The 24,420-nt window shown below is 38.3% G+C and overlaps 1 protein-coding gene across 3 annotated transcripts in view; it reads left to right on the top strand.

Moving 5' to 3' along the window:
• The window catches only part of Ih (hyperpolarization activated cyclic nucleotide gated potassium channel Ih), a 93,844-nt gene that overhangs the window by 24,214 nt on the left and 45,210 nt on the right, over nucleotides 1-24,420 (top strand). For all 3 annotated transcript variants that reach the window (XM_090162509.1, XM_090162511.1, XM_090162510.1), the window contains one exon: nucleotides 294-839. In XM_090162509.1, coding sequence (XP_090018635.1) covers nucleotides 294-839 — 546 coding nt within the window. The remainder of the gene's footprint in view (nucleotides 1-293; nucleotides 840-24,420) is intronic.

Below are 24,420 nucleotides of genomic sequence, written 5' to 3'. Positions count from 1 at the left end.
GCGATAATTAAATTTCTATCCATCTCCAGGACAAAAACATATTACCAATTTCGTATTTTTTTTTATCATCTAGACTGGCTTCGATAAACTCGGGTTACATTTATCTCTATACCCCGGGGGGTATCCTCCGCCTCCCCTACTGCCACCTTCGATTAGGAACGAGCCCCTCCCCCCCTCGAGCACATTTCACCCCCCCCCCCCCCACTACTTCGATCTTTTTAAGTACTTTTGTATTATTTCCGAGTTTTCCGATATTCGTTTAAGCGCTCGGCTGTTCTTTTTCCGTCCAACAGGGGTTCCTTGGACATGGACTCCAACGCGAACACGAAGGGCAGACGCGCTCACCGTCTGCCCAGTCTGCGCTTAGCCAACGGGCGCATCAGCTACGGGACCCCGTCCGAGGAGGAGATCCGCTCGCCGCGCAGTTTACGTAAGGACGACTCGATCAAAATCAGCATTGAAAACACGAATACTTGCACGGATTCTTTGGTGACAGCCGCGGACGACGACCCCAACCTCGTCAATGACTACATCTCGCCCGAAATGAACTTTAAGGAGAACAGCACCAGCAGGCCGCCCACCGTCACCGGGACGGGTGGCAAGGACGGCGGTGACCGGGACGACGTCAGTCTGTACGGGACGCCCAAGGAAGAGATCGGCCCCAACTTGAGCGAGGGCGTCAAGGCGTCGTTCATGAGGACGCAATTGGAGGCGCTGTTCCAACCCTCCGACAACAAGCTGGCCATGAAACTGTTTGGAAGCAAGAAAGCTTTGATGAAAGAACGCATCCGACAAAAAGCCGCCGGACATTGGGTCATTCATCCGTGCTCCAATTTCAGGTAGGACGCACTCTATTTTTGTCTTCGGGGTCTGGGTCCGCTCGAAAAGAGTATGCCGAAATGAGGGTTCCCCCAATTTGTACGAACCACGACTATTGGTTGTTGGTAGGTAGACAGTTTATTTTCTTTGCAACTAGTTACAGCAGTAAAAATACCATTTAATTGGGAATTTTGGAAATGGCCAGCGAGAAGGTCTATTTCTAAGGTGACCTACGTCAGGAATACATACCTCTACTTGGAATGCTTATCGCGGCAGATACTACGTGAGAGGGGAGCGCGCGCAAAGGGGACTTTTTCTCTCGAAGGCGGTGCTAAAGCCGTCAGAGTGATCTTACCATACGCGAAACGGCAGGATAAGCATTCCAAGTAGAGGTATGGATTCTAAACTACATTAATAGAGTATTTTTCAAAATATAGTAGTATTATAAATGTGAAATTAAAACCAAGTTTGTTTTAAAAATTTCGCCGATGAAATGAGTTAGGTTTCGCACTCATTTAAAATCTTTCCAAGAGGATCCGGGTTCAATCCTAACTTGAAGCACTCGGTGTAAACTCGGAACCCAGCCACTTGATTTAAAGGCATTAAAAGTCGCTAGCTGACTTGGGCCTCAGGTGGTGCCTTGGGTAATAGCCGATAGGAGAACAATAGAAACATAGGAGGCATTTCCTAAATCACCATCATGATTATTAGGACACCCTCAACAGGTTAAACCTACAATCACTGTTAGGTCTATTAATGATACGTTGTAAAGCGTTATTCAGGTACCAAGAATATGGGAGTACAGATATTTTAAAATCTATCATCGCGTACTTTGTAGCGAAAGTTCGTCTGCTTTAGATTTTTCGTGGCACAAACGATCGCTATATATGTTTACGTTTCGTGATCAAAAAGCAGATAAACTTACGCTTCGAAGTGATAACAGAAGCTATGCTTCAATATTAGCAGGTTTCTTTTCGCCTGTTCTCCGACTTAAAGTGTACTCTTTTTCCCTAAAACGTTTTATTCGCCTGTTCCGGGGATGAGAGTTACTCCGCTTCATAAACAATTCGCTGGTTCCGGAGTATTAGGGCTACTCTTTTTACTCCTTCTTAAAATGAGTTGTAAAGAAGTAAATCGGATTTTGTCGTTTGCCAGAATTTATCTGCTAGAAAGGCCACAGGCAGCCATTTTTACACCGATTCGAACTATTTGGCACCACAGAATCAGAGTAAAATGACTTTTCAACTCTACTCCGAAATCCCGGAACAAGCGAAAAGAAACCACCTATTCTTAGGTATCCAAATGTCTTCTTGGTGTTTGTCTAATACAACTGCGATGATGGACTTTCTACTAAGCTTTTACAATAAAATTGGTCTCTTATCAACTTAATTGAGGATATAAAAATAACGAAACACTCTCGTACAAGAATAAAACAAGAACTGTTTATTTACAGTAGCGGCGCTAAGGGTGGGCTGAAGTGGGCTTTAGCCCCCCTGCAATTCTGAGAGGGGCCACATATTTATATTAAAAGGGCCACATATTTGAATGTATGAATTTTCTTTATCTCTAGAAATTGGTTTTATTGCCAAGAAACATTTTCTGGAAAAAAATTTCAAAATCAATTTGTTTACTCAATAAGATAGTAGACCATAAACAGATAGATTCGGGAGGAAGGGAACGGAAATTGGGAGAAAGTTGAATGGACAATAGAAAGAAAAGAAAGGGAATTTAGTGAAATACCCCGGGCATGCACATGTCCCCTCCAGGTCGGATACAAGGTCATAGGGGGTCCAGTAAACGCGACGAGAGCCGCACCAAGAAAACGACCTTGCTCTTCTCGCTTCCTGGAAAATTTATAAGGGGTCACTAAATTTGTAAAATGGAGTGTAGTTACACCCCATGGTTGTAAGGGCCACAAAATTCTTAGGGGCCACAAAATAATTAGCCCACCTGTGAAAAAACCTTAGCGCCGCTACTGTTTATTTACACAAATTACACGCGAGTAGTGGAGATGTATTGTGGAAAGGATGCTTCAAATAAGCGATACATATCAAAAGTGATTATAAAAAACTCTTAAGTTTGGTAAATTTCACGACACGAATGATTTCATTATTTATTTATTTGCTTAACGAAGTTGTTTTGAAGGTCACATCTAATTAAGCAACCAAATTTAGGCACTGTTGACGCGTACTTTCTATATATATATATATAATATCTTTCTATGTGTCAGCTAGGAGCAACAAACACAGCAGCCCACACAAGGAGAACGCAACCCGTCAAAAGTCATGCTTTTTCTCGCGTACATTTTTCATTGGTTAGACGCTTTAGCGCCTGCTGCCTTCGGAAGGGAAAAATTCGAAAATTGTCTTCCCCCCGCCCGTAAAACGTGCAGCGTAAAGGCTCGTTCGATGAAATTTGTACACAACACTACGTTAGCGTGTTTAAAGGCTAGCTGCGTTCTCCTTGCGTTTGTTGCTCCTAGATGGCAGCACCATTCTGTCTCGTGTCGTCATAGCAGAAATGCGGATTAACTGAAATGTGCTAAGTCTGAAATAGCTTTAGCAAAGAAGATTAACAAAATCAATTATGTACATGAAAAAAGTATACTTTGAAATGGGCGTTTTCATTCCGGTTCATTAGTTTACCACCGAAGATAAAATTATAATGCTATTTGACCAGACTTTGTTGACTACTTAGTATTATTCAGAATTTCATTCTGATTTTTTTTGTCTAGTTCGTGATACTTATTAAATAACATGCTCGAGGTACAAAGGGCTGCGTAAAAGACGTGGTCCAATACTACGTAGTCTGCGTTAAAGACGTGGTCCAATACTACGTAGTCTGCGTTAAAGACGTGGTCCAATACTACGTAGTCGGCGTTAAATACGTGGTCCAATACTGCGTAGTCGGCGTTAAAGACGTGGTCCAATACTACGTAGTCGGCCTTAAAGACGTGGTCCAATACTACGTAGTCGGCCTTAAAGACGTGGTCCAATACTACGTAGTCGGCGTTAAAGACGTGGTCCAATACTACGTAGTCTGCGTTAAAGACGTCGTCCAATACTACGTAGTCTGCGTTAAAGACGTGGTCCAATACTACGTAGTCTGCGTTAAAGACGTGGTCCAATACTGCGTAGTCTGCGTTAAAGACGAGGCAGAATACTACGTAGTCTGCGTTAAAGACGAGGCAGAATACTACGTAGTCTGCGTTAAAGACGAGTCAGAATACTACGTAGTCTGCGTTAAAGACGAGGCAGAATACTACGTAGTCTGCGTTAAAGACGAGGCAGAATACTACGTAGTCTGCGTTAAAGACGAGGCAGAATACTACGTAGTCTGCGTTAAAGACGAGGCAGAATACTACGTAGTCTGGGTTAAAGACGAGGCAGAATACTACGTAGTCTGGGTTAAAGACGAGGCAGAATACTACGTAGTCTGGGTTAAAGACGAGGCAGAATACTACGTAGTCTGGGTTAAAGACGAGGCAGAATACTACGTAGTCGGCCTTAAAGACGTGGTCCAATACTACGTAGTCTGCGTTAAAGACGTGGTCCAATACTACGTAGTCTGCGTTAAAGACGTGGTCCAATACTACGTAGTCTGCGTTAAAGACGTGGTCCAATACTACGTAGTCTGCGTTAAAGACGTGGTCCAATACTACGTAGTCTGCGTTAAAGACGTGGTCCAATACTGCGTAGTCTGCGTTAAAGACGAGGCAGAATACTACGTAGTCTGCGTTAAAGACGAGGCAGAATACTACGTAGTCTGCGTTAAAGACGAGTCAGAATACTACGTAGTCTGCGTTAAAGACGAGGCAGAATACTACGTAGTCTGCGTTAAAGACGAGGCAGAATACTACGTAGTCTGCGTTAAAGACGAGGCAGAATACTACGTAGTCTGCGTTAAAGACGAGGCAGAATACTACGTAGTCTGCGTTAAAGACGAGGCAGAATACTACGTAGTCTGCGTTAAAGACGAGGCAGAATACTACGTAGTCGGCCTTAAAGACGTGGTCCAATACTACGTAGTCGGCGTTAAAGACGTGGTCCAATACTACGTAGTCTGCGTTAAAGACGTGGTCCAATACTACGTAGTCTGCGTTAAAGACGTGGTCCAATACTACGTAGTCTGCGTTAAAGACGTGGTCCAATACTACGCAGTCTGGGTTAAAGACGAGGCAGAATACTACGTAGTCTGGGTTAAAGACGAGGCAGAATACTACGTAGTCTGGGTTAAAGACGAGGCAGAATACTACGTAGTCTGGGTTAAAGACGAGGCAGAATACTACGTAGTCTGGGTTAAAGACGAGGCAGAATACTACGTAGTCTGGGTTAAAGACGAGGCAGAATACTACGTAGTCTGGGTTAAAGACGAGGCAGAATACTACGTAGTCTGGGTTAAAGACGAGGCAGAATACTACGTAGTCTGGGTTAAAGACGAGGCAGAATACTACGTAGTCTGCGTTAAAGACGAGGCAGAATACTACGTAGTCTGGGTTAAAGACGAGGCAGAATACTACGTAGTCTGGGTTAAAGACGAGGCAGAATACTACGTAGTCTGGGTTAAAGACGAGGCAGAATACTACGTAGTCTGGAATAAAGACGAGGCAAAATACTACGTAGTCTGCGTTAAAGACGAGGCAGAAGACTACGTAGTCTGGGTTAAAGACGAGGCAGAAGACTACGTAGTCTGGGTTAAAGACGAGGCAGAATACTACGTAGTCTGGGTTAAATACGAGGCAGAATACTACGTAGTCTGGGTTAAAGACGAGGCAGAATACTACGTAGTCTGGGTTAAAGACGAGGCAGAATACTACGTAGTCTGGGTTAAAGACGAGGCAGAATACTACGTAGTCTGGGTTAAAGACGAGGCAGAATACTACGTAGTCTGGGTTAAAGACGAGGCAGAATACTACGTAGTCTGGGTTAAAGACGAGGCAGAATACTACGTAGTCTGGGTTAAAGACGAGGCAGAATACTACGTAGTCTGGGTTAAAGACGAGGCAGAATACTACGTAGTCTGGGTTAAAGACGTGGCAGAATACTACGTAGTCTGGGTTAAAGACGAGGCAGAATAATTGAGTGGCTCCAAAGCAAATTGAACCACAATATTCGAATGCAGATTAGGTCTTTGAAAATGCCGCTAAATAATAAAACTGTACTTTGGATATTTTTCAACGGAGATGCCCAAATTTAGACAATTGAGACACCTTGAATATCGCAATGTTGTCTTAAAAACAAGCTTAATTTCTGGCCAGATAAATATTCTAGTTCATACCAAAATAACTCTCGACAACAATCAACTAAATTTACTATAAAAAGCGAAGCACGGCTATTTTCAAAGCGACTTTATCGTCGGTTAATGCGTTTTCTCAATTAGGACCAGTTTAGTATGTATCTAAAGGATTTCATTCCGAAATATATTTCGAGAACAACTTCGCTTGACTTTGCGACCTTCGTTTCTGATTTCTATTTTTATCATTTCGACCCTTTGGCTGGCGCGTCCCCAAGTTTAGACGTAAATCTAATTACTAAATTAGAGAAAGATTTAGTTTGAGCGGCGACATTTTGACGTTTGATTGGATTACTTCCAAATAATTGGAATTGTCCGTCACAGTTTATCCGCGCGCTTCTCTTCAAATAGACAGATTTCTAGCCTAGCATTTATTTCTATCTCAACAGACATCTACCGCCATGAACGTATTTAAGTTACTGAGAACGTAGGAATGTAGCTAAGGTCTCAAATGGAAACCATAACGCTAGATCCAGTATCGGTACTGAGAAAATATTATCTTTAATTAGTTACCAAAAATTTAAATCTAACTATCAATTTATGAAAATTGAATTTAAGCTGAATTTAACGACTTAATTAATTAACTACTGAGAAGCTTACTAACCAAAACGTTTTTAATTTATCTTTTTTCACTTAAAGGAGCACATTTGAGCTAGTTCCTCTACTTCCGTACCTCGTAAAGTAGATACGTCTAATACGGTTTTTCAACGCCTATTTCAAACTATTTTATGACCCTTCAAGTCGAACTAACAATTTGAGAGCGGACAATATACCCTAATATTTATTTAATAACTACGGAATTACCCAACAGATCTATATATAATTTAATTAATGGTTAAAATCTATTTAGATCATTATAGAATTAGTTAACGACTTAACGCTTTGTAAAAATTATTATCAATGCTTCAATACTAAATTTGACCGATTTCAGTTTTGCTCCAATTTTTGCCGAAATTTTTTACTAAGTTTGACCGAATTCAGTATTGGATTATTGGGACAAATGGAAATTCATTAATGGGAATAAAACATTCGGAAGACCCCAAAAGCTAAAGGTGGAGCTAATATTGAACCTCTTTGAGGGCAGCCGAAATACCAGAGGCCATATTATCTTTAAATAAATACTCTGCTCAACGAAATTAATGCGTTTCTATCAACAACAACTAAATAGCCCAAGATCGTTTGTAATTGTAATAGCATTAGTGACCCACAGATGGGTTTAACGCCCTATCCTTTAAATAAGCTCCACCCACCAAATTTGGAAAGGGGGACATCTCAAAAATTAAATTATACTCCTTTATTTACAATTTTATAAATATTGTAAATAAGATAATTTTAAAAGAATAAAAATGCTATAATTTGGATATTTGGCGAGTTTAGCAGGAAATTTCCTACAGAAAACAAGTTAAATTATCTCGGGGCTGCCACCTAGCGGATTAAATCGGTAGTAATACGAGCAGACTGTCGTGGAAAGGCTGCAAAACCGTGCGAATAAATTGTTTTGGGAAACGATAAAGTTCGCCTGAGTGACGTAACGAAAGGGGAGGAGTTTTCTGAAATTCTGCCCGAATTTTCCAATTCTGTAGACTTTAAAATTCTTGAAACGGCGGTTCCAACTAAGCTTAAGAGCGAAGCTTAGTAAACTTTCACGAATGACGGACTAAAAATGAAATTGCGTAGCTGGGCTATCGAAGAATCGTCGGGAATCCTGGCATTATCGAAGCCTCGGTCTCTTCTCGAAAACGTGCTTTCTCGTTTCTCTTCGGGCGGTGGCGGATGCTAAGCCTCGGTTGATTCCCCGCGCCTCCGAATCTTTCGTTCTTAATTCCTCAAGCCTAATCTTCTCTCGAAGTCCCTTTTAAGATCTCAAAGGTGAATAATTAGGCTGGCCTAAGCAAATTTCCATAAATAGAGTTGGCCAAGGCCTTCGACCCGCCGATTGTGGCGAACGCGAGGCCTAATGGACTTTGAAATATCGCGTCTTCCACTATTAGTCTTTCCCCGCGAGTTTTATCGCCGAACATCATTACGAAAATTGCACGCCACTGAATTTTTTACTCGCGTTTTACGCGAATCACTGTAGTTGGCCATTGACACTTATCTTAAAGGGGTGCCTTAAACCCGATTTATACTTTTGATAGAATATCTACCGGATTTCGATTAACGCCGTTAAAGTACTTGGAGCTGCTGTAGAGTTCCTAGATTAATGAAAAAATACTTAAAAAACATGTACAGACTTCAACCGACCAGGAAAAATTAAAGATAGTAGCAACTAGATGGAGAAATCGTCCGCAAACAAGTGCTCCGACTTTTTTAACTTAACTAGCGCTAAACCTGGTGGGATAAATTTAAATTTCATTGCTCCACCCTAAATATGCAAAGGGTTCATACAGACCCGGAAAACCTGAAAAACCTGGAATAAAAGGGAAATAGATTGTCGACTCAATTGTCCGGGAATTATCAGAAAAATTCATGTTTTTTGTTAAAAATCAGATAAATTTTTTGGGGTCAGAAAGTTTGTCCTAAATAGTACAAATTTACCTCAATATTTTTCCTTACTAAAAATTTGCCTTGCTTAATTATCTTATGTATAGAGCCAGGAAACTATATAGGTATATACTTGGAATGTCTAAGGAAGATTTTTACGGCCGTGATGAAGCTCGTAGAAATGGGTGTGTCTTAAAGCGGGAAAACTCACGAGAAAAACTCGCGCCTCGCTACACTAATTCGATGAAAACTCGTCATTAAGCCTAGTCATGGTTATTATATTATTAGCTTACCTGATTATCTCTTTTGCAACCATACAAATACCTGAAATTAGGTATCACTATACTTCTTTCGCGAAGAACATTATAATTACTTTAAAATATTAAGTACTATAACAAATTGAGGTTTTTAAATCCATTGTTTTATAAGCCTCTTTTTGCGCGGAAAGATCGCCTATTTGTTACCATGACGACGCATTCTTTTCGCGTCAAACCTCGAGCCAATGAATTTGAAATGTCGTGTTACGTCTTACACTTGACGTAGTTAAGCCCCGCCTTTTTCTCGACGCGCTTTCGTATCACCGTCCCAATGGAACCTTAGACATTCCAAGTGTATACCTCTATAGTATCCTGATAATAATAAGGAGCCAATTTAGTTGAAATGTCAGTCGTGAAATTATTAACCCTATCCATCTTCATAAAATGATTGGTTAAGTTAGCAATGACATACAGAGTGGCACTAGGCAAGTGTTGGGACAAAATTCGCGACCAAAACGAGTCTAGGTGGCGTAACGGAGGTAGCGCCTATGATCTAGCGTTTGCTACAGACAAATGAAATAGTCGTAAGAACGTTTTTTCTTAAAACTACTTTCAAAATATAAGCAACCGAAATGATGCGAAAATTACATTAATGTATCATTATTTATAAAGTAAAATTTACGAATAACGATGAGGAAAAACTAATAGCGTCTGCTTTAGCCGCTACCTATCTAGGTTTCATTGGCGAACCAAAGAGGGCGTAGCGATAGTTTTCGGTCTCAAAAAAGATATAACATTTAAACATTGTGTTCTCTTGCACCTGGAATAATCTAAAAATATCAGGGAAATAAAGTTTCCAATAACCCAGAACTATTCGAAAATAAAATGTAGAATTTGAAACGGAAATTTTGCGTCCAATTAATCATCATCTAACTAACCCCTCAGTAACTCTAAAATCAAATCTTCGGTTGTTCTGTGGAGATCAAATGATTATTACGTAAAATGTAAATTTAACTTTAAAACTTTCCACGTGCGGTATTTAAAGTAAATCAGGGTGGTCTTAATGTTGGAGGAGTCAACATTTAAAAAATGACCTATCTATTGAATTCGAATTTCCCTCCAAAATTTTAAAATTACACTAAATATGTACTAATTAATAAATAATTTTCCAGATGCTAGAAAATCTCTAAACGATGAATTTCGCCCCACACTTTGTTTTGTTCTAAAAAGTATTTTGAAAAATCAGCGGGAACCTGCGAAGGTACAGAAAAATACTTACTAGCCTTCTACTACCACGCGAGGGGCAGATCACTTTGTTACAGTTTGTCCTAATAATCATGATTAAAAATTTAATCACGATTTAATCATTTTTAATCTTTGTACAGTCAAAGCTACCGATTTAATTTTAATCTAATCTAATCATGATTTAGACATACGAGGGTGTCCTAATAATCATTAAAGTGAGCTGCCCCTCGCTACCACGTATGATATTGAAAGTAAGGCTCTTTTTCCCGCAGCATAAATTAAAATCGCCAGATGGCAGTCTTAATAAAAAATGGCTTATTAGACGCCATTGATTTACTTGTAGCCTTGATATTCGACGCCATTGATTAAGTCTGTTGTAGTTAGAGACACTCTGATGATTTCGCGATATCAAGGAGCTTTCTTTAATGCAATTTCGATGCAGTTGTCCCACTAATCCAGTACCAAGTCAATTTGGGATAAACCTTGAGATACATCTTCCCGTACGACGTGTCCCGCTTCTGGTCACGACATCGGCTTAGCGACATATCTGATCATCTCAATACCGAAAGTGTATAGACGTAGCGAGAAGAATATGGCTTTTGTAAGAAGCTTAGCTGCTGTCGGGCTTTCCGTGATCTCCGCTGAGCTCAGTCACCCGGGATTTTTGTGGTCGCGACCAGAAGGCCATCTCCGAATGATTTCCCGGCTTTGGCGATATCAATGCTGGATTTAAATCAACGGCCTTAGGTCAACCCTGAAAAGCCTAGTTCAGACTACGCTCCTAACAAACCGCTTTTGAAAATACTGGATTTGTTTCGCACGTATTCAAGGTTGTCACGAGGATAAAAACGCAGTTGATCTTTCTTAATGTAATGTTAAAAGGAACCACCTATGGACTGCAATGCAAAGGATGGGAAAATTAGTGAATAAGTAGATTAGTACATTATAAACATGGATAAAAAAGCTGAACCCTAAACGAATTTGAAGAAAATTAAAAACTTGCAAATTGCTCGTACCGATAGGTCTTCGAGCAAACAAAAAGACGCGAAACTCGGACCAAATAGATCTTAGAGTGAAAAACTAAATTAAATTTAATAAAATAGCCAGAATTTCCAACGATAGACTGGTTTCGTCCTATTTGTAAGTTTTTAATTTTCTTGAAATTTGTTTAGGGTTTAGCTTTTTTATCCCTTTTCATAATGGACTAATCTACTTATTCACAAATTGTTTCATCCTTTGAATTGCAGTCCATTGTTGTATCTTATTAACGTTACATTTCGTATATACTATTCTCCACCACTCCCCCCTTATTCGGATTTCCGTTGCTACGCAACTCGTTTTGGAATTTTTAATGTTTAGGCTTAGTTTCTCTTTTCGGTGTAATAGTCGCAAGCCAGCCTTCCCGCACGGTACTGACAAGTCCCAAATAAAAGAGCGCCAGAGAGCTTCAAAGTGTGACCTACTAGCCCCTGGAAGTAGGCTGCAACAAGCGCAAAACCAAGCAGCAGGGACTTTAAATACTGTTTAAGTTACCTTTATACGCTGGTTACCTCGATTTGTTTACTAAGTCCTTTTTTATCTATCCAACTTGAATGTTCGCATTTCCTTGCTGCTTGGTTTTGCGCTTGTTACAGCCTACTTCCAGGGGCTAGTAGGTCACACTTTGAAGCTCTCTGGCGCTCTTTTAACTCATCGTAGGAAAATGAAAAAAAAAAAAAACAGGCATACTTCTCAACTCACCCCTACAACTCCTTAAAATTTTTGCACGGTGAATTTTTTTTATTTATTATTTAAAAATTTGAAAATTATAATTTATATCATTTTTATAATATAATTATTTTAGCTGTTTATTCTTTTATCCCACAACATTCGAAAAAGAGTGCGACAATATTCTCCAAAACAATTAATTTCTAAAATGCTAACACAATTGGAAAAAATTCCCCGAGTTACTTTGGTCAAGGAACTCGCTAATTGATACGTCAAGTCATTTGCAAATACCATTCATTCCTGTTATCAGTTGCTTAAACGAGTTCTTGATTGAAATCGGTCTGTAAAACCTTTATTATTATCTTAACCATAAACTCTCGATCTCTAAGAATATCCTGGCGAGTCGTTCCGGGAATCTCAAGCTAGACGGGGTCTGCCCTGAGGATATATATATATTTAAGGGTTGAAATTTCTCTATAAATCTCAGGAAGAGGCGCTTAAAACGAAATGACTGGCCCAGTCTCCAGTGGGGACTTGCCTCCCATAAATCTTTCGGAGCAAGTTATTAAAAGGAAGCCAGAGTCCGAAAGTTGAACTCTTTCTATTCTAGAGAATCGCCGCCATTTACTAATGATAAAAATGATAAAACTCTTTATACTGAAAAAAAGGAGGTTTGAGGTTTCTCGAAGAGTATCCTATCAAGATGGTTCCAATTTCTAACTCCTTAATTAATATCTTATATCTGCTATTCATATTATTGTTTTATACGGATAACATTGCTGATATAATTTCGATCATTCCACTTAAGTAGAAATCCATACCTCTACTTGGAATGCTTATCGCGGCAGATTTTCATCTCGATGTGGTTTTATTGACGTCACTATGTTAACTTAACAAACAACAACGTGAGAGGGGAGCGCGCGCAGAGGGGATATTTTCTCTCGTAGGTGGGGCCAAAGCCGTCAGAGTGATCTTACCATACGCGATACGCCAGGATAAGCATTCCAAGTAGAGGTATGGATTCCTGACTTAAGTGGTTAGTACTGCTTGTTAAAGGGGTTTTTCCTCCAGCAATTCAACACGACCACAAGTCACTAGTTTAATTATGTTTTATTCAGATTACCATGTGTACCAGCTAACTACATATGGTTTAAAAATTTATTAATCTTATTTTTAAATAGGGTAAAACCAAATAAAAGAACTAGTGGGGAACTTCAGGATACACATTTCTTAGAAAACAAATATCCTTGTAATTATGAAATTTGTTCCGTAATTACAATAATTCTTTGATTACAATTATTTATCTGGGTTATTTTGTAAAGAAAGCCTTAGTTTTGATCTTAAATTTTAGTAAGGGTAGACGGTGCTAAAGGATTTCCCAAAGCCACACATTTTGAGTTAGCGCATTTTGGCACTGTCGTATCGTTTTGTTGACACGCGTTTTCAAGAAGTATTTAACCGGCCCATTAGCCGTCGATTTTCGAAAAGCTAACGCGTATATCAGCCAGAATATAGGCATTTTCTATTCTAAATAAGATACAAATTGGTAGCGCGTCATTTAGCACTCGAGATATACATTTGTTCCGTCGCTACTGAAAGGGCCTAGTCACACTGGCACGTGACAACCTTGCACACCAACTTGGTTGCCAAACACAGACGTAAAAGAGAGTTAAGTGTTGCTCCGTGGGGTGGCGAAGTGGTTAGCACTTTCGCTAGGTTCGGTTCCAGCTTGTGGCACCTTGGATTAATAATATGTAACATATTATTAATCCAAGGTAGCACTGGGTGAAAACTCCGAACCACTCCTTCCGCGTTGAGTTTTATCCACACTGGTCAAGGGGATTTTACCTCGATTTCTAAGATTTATTTTTTCCATAAAAATATTTCGAGGTTAACGGTAATAGCAAAAGTAGCATCTTATGCTACTTTTGGTAATAGTGAAATGTATGGAACTGTTGACTTGCCGCAACCTTCGTACGCAAAATGACTACCTAGTTGCATTGGGTTATTATTATTATTATTATTATTATTATTATTAATGTGGAGAGATAAGTTGTACAACTTGTTGGGTGCACTAACTCTGTTACTTTAGGAAACTCTAAACGGTTACTTTAAGCCATGGCAAAATTTTCATCCGATTCTCTACGATAATCGATTGGCCCAAAGTGTAAATGCCAATATCAATATTACAATAGATAGCATAAATTGCAAGGTATTCTGGGTAAAATTTCTTTCGGGAAACATTTAAGCGCCATCAAACGGTAGAAACCTTTAAAAATAGTCACGTGGTTTTAAAAATGTTTTTAAGTTAATCGTTGAACAGCGACTTCCAACGACTTGTTTTTAATATTTATACATTTTTAATAGAAAAAAAGATTTATTTGTTAAACTTAATTTAACGACGACTCGGACGTTAGTATTATTATTGTGATAGTGATGTCAGTGGCAAACAATATTAGACTAATCATGGAATGAAAACTTTTTTTATTTTTTTCGACTTACAACACTACATTTTTTTCTAATCGCGGAAAAACCCGTCAAGCAGTTCAAAAATACCTTAAAAAGGGTTCAAAAGTGGAAACAATGATATCCAAAAAAGTGAGCATTTTTGAAATACTGCAAAAAGGCACTACCTACTTGAGAAGTTGAGAGCATTCTCTGTACTTTGCCAATTTTAAGAGTTTCGCGAAAGCTAAAAGCTAAAGCGAACCGAAGAACGTACGGCGTATATAAATAACGAGTGACAGCCGAAAACACATCGAGCCCCGCACACAGTGGTACAGGGAAAATTTCGGTTAGGCCTTTTTTCATTTTTCGCGTAAAATTGTTCTTGGAGCAATATTTTTTTGTCAACGTAGTGAGAAACGTTTGACAGTTAGCCGTCAGCCCACGTAGACGTACTCGTACCGATGTTTTGGATGAAAGGGCAAAGACCAAGTGAAAGAAATGACATAAAAAAGGACACCCTAATATTAGTGGATCTTTTTGGCTTCGTACATCAACCGTTATTTTGGGGCCTTCTTGATAGCTGGCTTCGTCTGCCTCCTTTATCAAATTATTGTTTATTCTTGTACGAGCGAAACAAGTAATTTAAAACTAGGTGTTGTTCGAATTGCTAGCCGGAAATTCCACCATATTGGATTGTTCACTTCCGGTTCGTTGTTGGCCTTGCTACTTAGGGATATATTTTATCATATTTTTAATTTCTGGAGAGTTTGATCCTAGAGTCGATTCGAATTTCCTTTCTTACGTTTTGTTTATTACCCGGAAATTCCGCCATATTGGATTAATAATATCCGGTTCATTTCTGCCTCTAGATTTGTTTGTTAAAAAGAAACTTCGTCATACTGTTCAATTCTCTTCGGTTATATTGATAGTACTACTGAACCTAAGTTATTATTAATATTGAATTTATTTTTATTTGTATAAAAATTGGTTGATTTAAATAGAACAGTGCCGTAGCTTCTAATTGAGTTCTTTCACGTGTCTTGTTTGTACCTGGAAGATTATAAAAGTACTTAATTATCTTAATACCATGTACTTTATTTTTTAATATTTTTACTTTAGTTCCTTTAGAAGTAATATTATTCAAAGGCTTATTTATGTTTTATTTATGTATTTAAATGTAGTATGTATTTAAGCTTAGGGTTACTCTCAATTCCCCTCACGCTCGTCATACTCGATAGTTCACTTCGGTCATACTCGATAGTTCACTTCGGTAGTACTCGATAGTTCACTTCGGCCGTACTCGATAGTTCACTTTGGTCATACTCGATAGTTTACTTCGGTCATACTCGATAGTTTACTTCGGTCGTACTCGATAGTTCACTTCGGTCATTCTCGATAGTTCACTTCGGTCGTACTCGATAGTTCACTTCGGTCGTACTCGATAGTTCACTTCGGTCGTACTCGATAGTTCACTTCGGTCGTACTCGATAGTTCACTTCGGTCATTCTCGATAGTTCACTTCGGTCATTCTCGATAGTTCACTTCGGTCATTCTCGATAATTCACTTCGGTCGTACTCGATAGTTCACTTCGGTCATTCTCGATAGTTCACTTCGGTCATACTCGATAGTTCACTTCGGTCATTCTCGATAGTTCACTTCGGTCATTCTCGATAGTTCACTTCGGTCATACTCGATAGTTCACTTCCGCCATTTTCTGTAGCTCACTTCCGGTTCAAAAAACGCGTAAATAGTGGTTACTGCTTTGGATAAATACTTAATTACCTCAAAATGTAACAAAATATTCACAGCTGATTTCCTCGCGTTTAATTAAAAACGAATAAAGTTAATCAATTCGGGGTAGATTCAATCCATTTAACATTTAATAAATTGGCCACCCTATTAATTTTAGGAGCGATCGTATCAATGAAAATCAATTGTGACAAGTTTTAAAAGCGGCTGCTGGTATTTCCCGCCAAACCTTATTAAGGTAATTTATAAGTTTGCGGAAGTTTATTGATCGACCTGACTCCTAGCGGCCCCCAAGGAAAGGAATATCGCCGTCGGAATCCTAGCTTTTGCGACAGTCGACTGTAAAAGTATCGTAACTCCTATTTTTGGGAAATTATTGAATGAACATTTTAAACTTAAATAAATGTCGTTACGAATTTATTGTGACTATTTAGTCACTTTTTAGCTTTGAAATTGGTGTTTTATGACCAAATTTTACCTCTAAATATTTAAATCTATGAATTTATATATTATTTGATTCGATTGAGGTACAATAAATGCAACTGTTAGTATAATTATCATTAATAGCCAGGCTAAGCCAGCACTCAAAAACGTGAACGGCGGAACTTGTAGGATAATATATTGTATTTATTAAAGCTACGACCTCACACTCACAAGTTCCCCTATACGTTTTCGAGGGTAATTTAATCTCTATTTTTAATTTCAGACGCTTTAGTATGTTGTAGAAATTAATTTCACATTTGTAAAGATGTTGGTCAAGTGTTGGCTGGTGTTGACCTGTAGATTCTATCTTCGCCAACCATTACGATTATTTTATATTTCTGCATAGAAAAATAATAATTGCTTAATAGACGTGTTAAAATCACTCAATTTTAAACTATATAGGCTACGCTCGATAGTTTTTCAAAGCAATAAAAATCTTGTCAAAACTTCCAAATTCGAGTTACAACATTTTCGTTCCTGAGCGTGGCCACATCTTTGGCGCCGGCGAACTGACACACTTACTATTTTTAGCTTTCGCGTCTCCATCTCTGGCAGCCCCCACGGCGCGGGTTTGGGGGTTCGGGGTACCGGGAGGGCTCCTACCCCCTTGTATCTGAAAGGGGAGAGATCATATTCTTTTTCGCAGTCTGGCAGATGAAGTCGCTGAAAATTCTCATTTCGCTCTTTCTCTTCGCTTCATGCGCGGATTGTTTGCGTCGGCCTCCAGACTACGTCGTGTACAGCCGCTTTCATTTGCACACGTTGACGAAACGTTGTTCGCTATGGCACGCCATAGTTCGCTAAGGGACCGTTTCGCTATTTTAAGCGCTCAGTCCCTCAGTCTTTGAAAAACTTCATTATTCAGGTTTTAGGAACGAAAAGCTGGTTTCCACTAGCGCTTGTCAAGCTTGGTTTCAACTAGCGCTTGTCAAGCTTGGTTTCAACTAGCGCTTGTCAAGCTTGGTTTCCACTAGCGCGTGTCAAGCTTGGTTTCCACTAGCGCGTGTCAAGCTTGGTTTCCACTAGCGCGTGTCAAGCTTGGTTTCCACTAGCGCTTGTCAAGCTTGGTTTCCACTAGCGCTTGTCAAGCTTGGTTTCCACTAGCGCTTGTCAAGCTTGGTTTCCACTAGCGCTTGTCAAGCTTGGTTTCCACTAGCGCTTGTCAAGCTTGGTTTCCACTAGCGCTTGTCAAGCTTGGTTTCCACTAGCGCTTGTCAAGCTTGGTTTCCACTAGCGCGTGTCAAGCTTGGTTTCCACTAGCGCGTGTCAAGCTTGGTTTCCACTAGCGCGTGTCAAGCTTGGTTTCCACTAGCGCGTGTCAAGCTTGGTTTCCACTAGCGCGTGTCGAGCTTGGTTTCCACTAGCGCTTGTCGAGCTTGGTTTCCACTAGCGCTTGTCAAGCTTGGTTTCCACTAGCGCGTGTCAAGCTTGGTTTCCACTAGCGCGTGTTAAGCTTGGTTTCCACTAGCGATTCGGAGGCATCATAGTCGAAATTGCCCCCGGTACGAGTAGGGATTAGGAAACACATCAATGGTGTGACTAAAGTGGACGCACTTACATTGTTAGTAAATGAAATCAGTTCAGTTGCTTTGTGTTGCTGGCTAATAAATGCCCTAACCCTTGCCTCCATTAGAATTTCACTTATCGGAATTTAGTAAGTAGCTCAATGTCCCACAATTTGATTGAAAGGGCACCTTTGGATCTCGCGAGTCCCAAAGCGAAATAAATAGATGATAGCCTAACACCTCTCATGCCCAATGAACCAGCTCCTTCGCCCTAAAACCAATCAAATCAGTCCGGTTCCAAAACTGACGTTTCCAACTACCAACTGATCAGGCTAATCAGGTCGAAATTTTCAGATATCTGAAAATAATAAAAAAATCGGATCACTTTCATCTGTTACCTTCCTCTCGCTCACCAATCTGATTCTTAATTATCCCAACTAACTAATCTGCCTTAAATAATCTCATCACATTCAGTTAGCTAAACAATTATCTGACTTATACGTTTAGTATATATATATATATATATATATATATATATATATATATATATATATATATATATATATATATATATATATATATATATATATATATACATATATATACATATATATATACAATCTTATGGGAAGGAAATCAAAATAAACAGTCATTAAAATTTCGAAAGAAATGTATAATAATAATAATAATAATAATCAGCTAGGGTAATAGCCAAGGCACCACCTTAGGCCTAAGTCATCAAGCGACTTTTAAATCCATTAATTCAGGTGGTCGGGTTACAATTCGTAGGAGGATGGTGGCAAGCCCTTCATACCACGCGAGCCAACAGCTCCCTACACTAACTATTACCATTAACTTCAACAAATCTGCTCACAATCCGTCTGTCAGATTAGTTTCAAGTTTAAACTGATCTGATTTGCATTTTAAGCCATATCAACTGATGTGATAATATCCGATAGTCAATGCGGATAATCAAATTTATCACAATTGTTTAATCGGTTCGGTTAACGCAATTGTTATCTGGGAATAAACGCTACTTCCAACAGACCTTTTTCCATGTTTATGTTGGATCAATTAATTTTGAAATTTCACCCATCAGATTTTTGTAGAAGCTAGGGATGATAAGTGCTGGTTAAAAACCAACCAGACGAGTTTTGGATGTGGTTCAAACTTTCTTTAACGATATGTAATAATTAGGCTTAGAAAACGGGAGGAGTCTCTTTTTTTCCGGCCAACGACTCTAGTGAATAAGGTGTATAGATTCGGAGAATTTCGTAGTGAAATCCGTCGCTTCATTTATCCGGGGGGAATCTGTCAAGCATCAAGCCAAGCGCGTTTCATTTCCATTGTCTAGCCCTTCCAGCGAACACAAGTTGCGTCTCGCCTTCTTCGGAAATTCCAAGAAGTCGGGCGCCTGCTTCCAAAGGATCGATTCGCTTCCAGCCTCGCCACCATCTTAGAGATTCAGCACCCGAGAATCAAACGCCTACGATCAACGCGTAGATGAGCCTTGTCTTTTGTAGGAAAACTTTCAAAACCAAAAAAAATAGATCAAAATTGACAAATTAAATTAATTTTATGATATTTTGTTGAATTTTGGTCAATTTGATAAAAATATGTAAAAATTTATCAGAATCGGTAAAAATGGAGAAAAGCGAAATGTGAAGATAAAAAAGTTGTATTTGCCAACTAATCGCCGAATCGACGATAATAATTGAATTTTATCGAAATTAATAAAATGGAATGAAGTTGTTTAAATTTTATCAATATTAACAATTTTAATAATTAGACTTATTATTATTATTTTTTTACAGGGGGACCCTTAGAAGTGCTCAGATTCCCATGTTATTTTCAATGGGAAAATATACATACTGTGTTGTCAAAAACATTTTCGGTTGCCATAGCAAAACTAACGCCCATTGCAACTTTTCCCTTGGTGAAATTTCATATTACAATAAGTTCTACATACCCACTTATTTTCAACAAAATTGGTGATTATCACCTCGGGTAGTCTCCTCGTGAGTGTTATCGCGACTAATATAAGTATGACACTATTGTTTAAACGCTAATTTTCTTACTGAATCTTTTTCAGACAGTCTCGTTCAGTTACGCAACTGAGTTAATATATTGGACGGGTTAAGCCACGCTTCACAAACGTGAACGGGGGAGTGTAGATTCTACAGAATAAAGCTACGTCTGCGCAACACGTTTTCTGGCATCCTCGGTTGTAGTATATTGAGCATTGGGCACATTTAGACACTAGGGGGCTCTGTGCTGAACTCAAACATTTGCCCCCGAGCTCTTCGGTTTCCCCTTACCATAAAAACTTGATGTTAACCGTAATAGTTAGTGTAGGCATGGATTAACAATAACTCACAGGGATAGTTCTCTTACATTGAACTATCATTGCCAGCCGAGGGCTAACCACTTTTAGAAAGTCTGTACACCGGATTAGGCTTAGATTAGCACTGCCAAAGGCAGGGACTTCAAAGATTACGCGTAATCCCATTAGTACAGTCAAAGGTACGGCTCTGTACACCGATTACGCGGAGTGATCAGCCCCTCGTTGCCAGCCAAAAATACGTTTGCTACAAACTCTTCCCCTCTTTCAGTCCTACACTCCCCACTTTCCGCCCCAAAAACGATTCAAATCCGGAAATAGTAACGCCATTTCGTGTCTGAAATCGACACTATGGTTTTTTAATATGGTTTTTATAAATGGCGATTGTCAGTAAAATTAGTCCGAAGATTATTTTATTCGGAATTTAATAGGATTTGTCGTTGTTTAAGCCGTAATTTTTTTATATCGCATAGGTAAATAGTAATTAGCCTTACATTAATAAAAATTCAACAGTTATTGGATTCTATTATTATTATTATTATAAAAAAATTTACCTGATGAAAACATTTTAAGTACCAAAAAATTCATTAGATTTCGCGGCGCCAAAAAAACTGCCCGTCTGCTCGCCGAATTAAAGGCATTAAAAGATAGGGTTGGAACTTTCTGGATTTTTTTATTAAAAATCAAATCAATAGTTTTTTTTAAATCGGATTTGTTTGATTTTATTGATTTTTATACAATTTATGGCGCTTTCGTTAACGGATATTTTACTTTTATCAGTTAACTAATCTTTAATGAAAATAAATTTTAATTAAATTTAATTACTATTTAATATTTTAGTTTGCTCAGATTTTCTATGTATTTTAACTTTTTAAGAACTTATTTTTTGCCAATTTTTATTCCCCGATTGAAATTCATTTGGTGTGATTTAAATCAACGATTTTTAAAAAAAAATCACTTGGCTTAAATCTTGATTTTAATCATATATTGTTTCCTCTAGGGCTTAGATTCGTTTATGGGTTATTTCTTTTTATACGTTGAATTTCTTTGCCTTGAATACAGTTTGTTATTTTTAGCGTTTTAGATTGGTATTGACTTAAAGAAAATGGCTAAATTAAAAAAGTGATTGTTTTAGGAGCTTCCATCTGGAATTATTTTTTGTTGTTCACTATTTCAAAAACATCCTTATGAATTGTTGATTATTTATGATATTTTAGCCTGGTATTGACTTGGTAAAATAGTAATTGCGCATATTTTAACTATAAAAATAAAACTCCAATTTCAATGGTGTTGTTTGTAAAGGCGTCCTTCTTGACTTAACTTTTGTTAAATTATTTCGAATCCATTCTGGCAAATCTTGAAAGTTTAAATTTAAACCATATCGTTAGAATAGGGGCTTCAATAAAATACTATCTTTTTACTTGGTGAAAAGAGGATAACTGAATGAAATATTTCCGGTTGGTCGACTAACTGTTTCGCCTGGCTAGCTAAAGAAGCCAACTACAATCCATACTCAAACCAAGTACGACATTCACTTTATAAAAGCAATTTTCTTTCTTATTGCTAGTTTTTTTTTACGAAAATAATTCACGATGGCAAACCTTGAAGTAAAAAACCTCAGATAGGCCTTAAATATCTTTTTTCGCATCGACGCCAAAAATCTTGATTAAGCCTAAAATAACTTTTTCGCGTCGACGCCAAAAATCTCAGTTAGGCTTAAGATAACTCCATTGAGTTGAGAATATTAATCTAGAGGTCCAATCAAAACGTCGGATTTCAGTATTTCGCGAAACAAGTTTTTAAAAATAAGAATACTGTCGTCTGCTCCCATCGGCGTCCCAAATGACGAGAAAACGTTATCATTCTACCCGTGGCGCCGTCTATCTCTCAATGGTTCGTTCAAATAAGACGCGTTTTCAAGCAAAAAGATTTTTTCTTCAAAATAATGGATGGCGCCACGGGTCATATGATAACGTTTGCTCATCATTTTAGAGCAGACGGCACATTCGTATTTTTCAAAAACTTGTTTCGCTGGGAGCAGATTTGATTGGATCTCCAGATTAATATTCCCAACTCGATGGATAACTCTTTCGTGTCGACGCAAAAATCTCAGTTAGGCCTAACACACGTGTTTTTTACCATATATAGAGTAGCTTTCACGTCCGGGTTCTGTCAAAGTGAATCACTGAATGAGTTTATTGAAGCGTCTATTTCAGTAATTACCTGTGCTAGACTTGAGAAAATGACTGGTTGGATCTGCCACTTAAAATTCGGGTACAATTTTTCAATGTGGAAAATGAATAGAATTGGGGAAGCAGACGATATTTTAACAGGGTTTTCACGCATTTTTTGCTCTAATTTATTTAACACCAAAAGATTTACGGCAACCATGTTTTCCTGTCATTGAAGAACAGCTTTGCCAAACCTCTTTTGACGTAAAAGAACGATAAATGCATGGGAACCCTATTAAAATATGATATGTTTCCCCATTTAAGTCTTTGATAGACCACTAAATTTTACGTACTAAATAAAGTATATTCCCATAATACATCAACTACTTAGTACAAACAATTTTAAATCCACCAAAATCCGTTGAAATGAGTTTAAATTTTTTTAGTTTTAAATTTTAGAAAATATATTAATAATTATGTCCCAGAAATTTTATAGTTATTGTAAAAGTATTTAAAAAGTTTCGCTACTTTTTCCGCAACCGACATCAAACGGCATAACTGGGATGTTTTAAAGGAGAACTGTCACCAAAACCAAAATTTACGAGGTTTGTTTACAGAAAGATAGAAAATATATTAATAATTATGTCCCTGAAATTTTATAGTTATTGGAAAAGTATTTAAAAAGTTACGCTTCTTTTTCCGCAACCGACATCAAACGGCTTCAAAAATTTCAGAAATCGCGGTTGAACCTACGTGCAGCGCCAAAAGAATGAAGCGGCAAAAATTTGAGAAAGGGCGGTGTGTAAGGCATATTAAAAACATGATTAACTACAATATACCAATATAACTAGGTTAAAAGCCAAGGAGAATGTCGTAGCAGACGGGCAGTTCCGACCGAAAAACGATTAAACCGGAGAAATAATATTTCGTTCAACCAATCGGTTCTGAGATTCTCGAGTCGGGGGGGGGGGGGGGGGATAAAACACCAAATTTGGTTGCTTATAATAAATCAAAAACTGTAAATATTAACATGAAATTTTTTGTATAACCATTTTCGGACGTGCTCTATCCATTTAAATAGTTTTTAACCAATTTTAGGGTGGTGACAGTTCTCCTTTAAGAAAAGCCCCGCCATTTTGAATTTTGGTTTCTTTAAACTGCCCTTACAAATGTAGCTTAAACATCCAGACCATTTGTTCCGGTTTTTAAAGCAGACGGTGGATTTATTTTAGGGCCTAGGTGGGGGTCGAAGTTTTTGGTAAAAGCTTAACCAATTAGGATGTTTGATCGGCTATACGTGTTGGGAGTCACTGATGACGCGGCAGAGGGTGACCGACGCCACTGATCGTGACATCTGTTCCTTTCATTTCATTTTTGCGAGTTTATTCTTTTCACTCTCATTAATTTCGGGACCTTTCGTTTTCTGCGGCTTTACTTTCTTTAGTGACGTTTTCCTGTTCTTGATCGCGACCTCTCGTGGTCGTTTCTATCCACCGCGAGTGACGTAAGAAATGTAATCACTGTGTTTATTATTTTAACCATAAGCCTATCATAAGGTCCCCATAAGTAAAGGTCTATCATAGAGCTCCATGTTTACGGCATTGTTAAAAATTAAAATTAATAGAGACACTTGTACATAAAATAAATTATAAACAACAACCTCCACTTCTTGTACAATAAAAGTTAAACTTTTATTGTACTAGAAGTGGAGGTGGTAGTTTTTAATTTACGGCATTGTCCATGCGAGTAGAAAATGAACGTACGACGATAAGGCAGTAGCGACATCTTCTTTTCAAAAATTTTACATCTAAAATATTATCTTACTTGATAGAGCAGCCACGCTCGGGTTGATAAATTCCACACAAAACGCGTCTAAATCTCAAATTTGAAAAATAAATACCTTCAGAAACACAACTTT

Source organism: Leiobunum rupestre, chromosome 11 (assembly GCF_980474605.1).
Source record: "Leiobunum rupestre chromosome 11, qqLeiRupe1.1.hap1, whole genome shotgun sequence".
Taxonomy (NCBI): Eukaryota; Metazoa; Arthropoda; class Arachnida; order Opiliones; family Sclerosomatidae; genus Leiobunum; species Leiobunum rupestre.
Note: the sequence above shows the minus strand (reverse complement) of the source record. Positions and strands in the feature narration are given on the sequence as shown.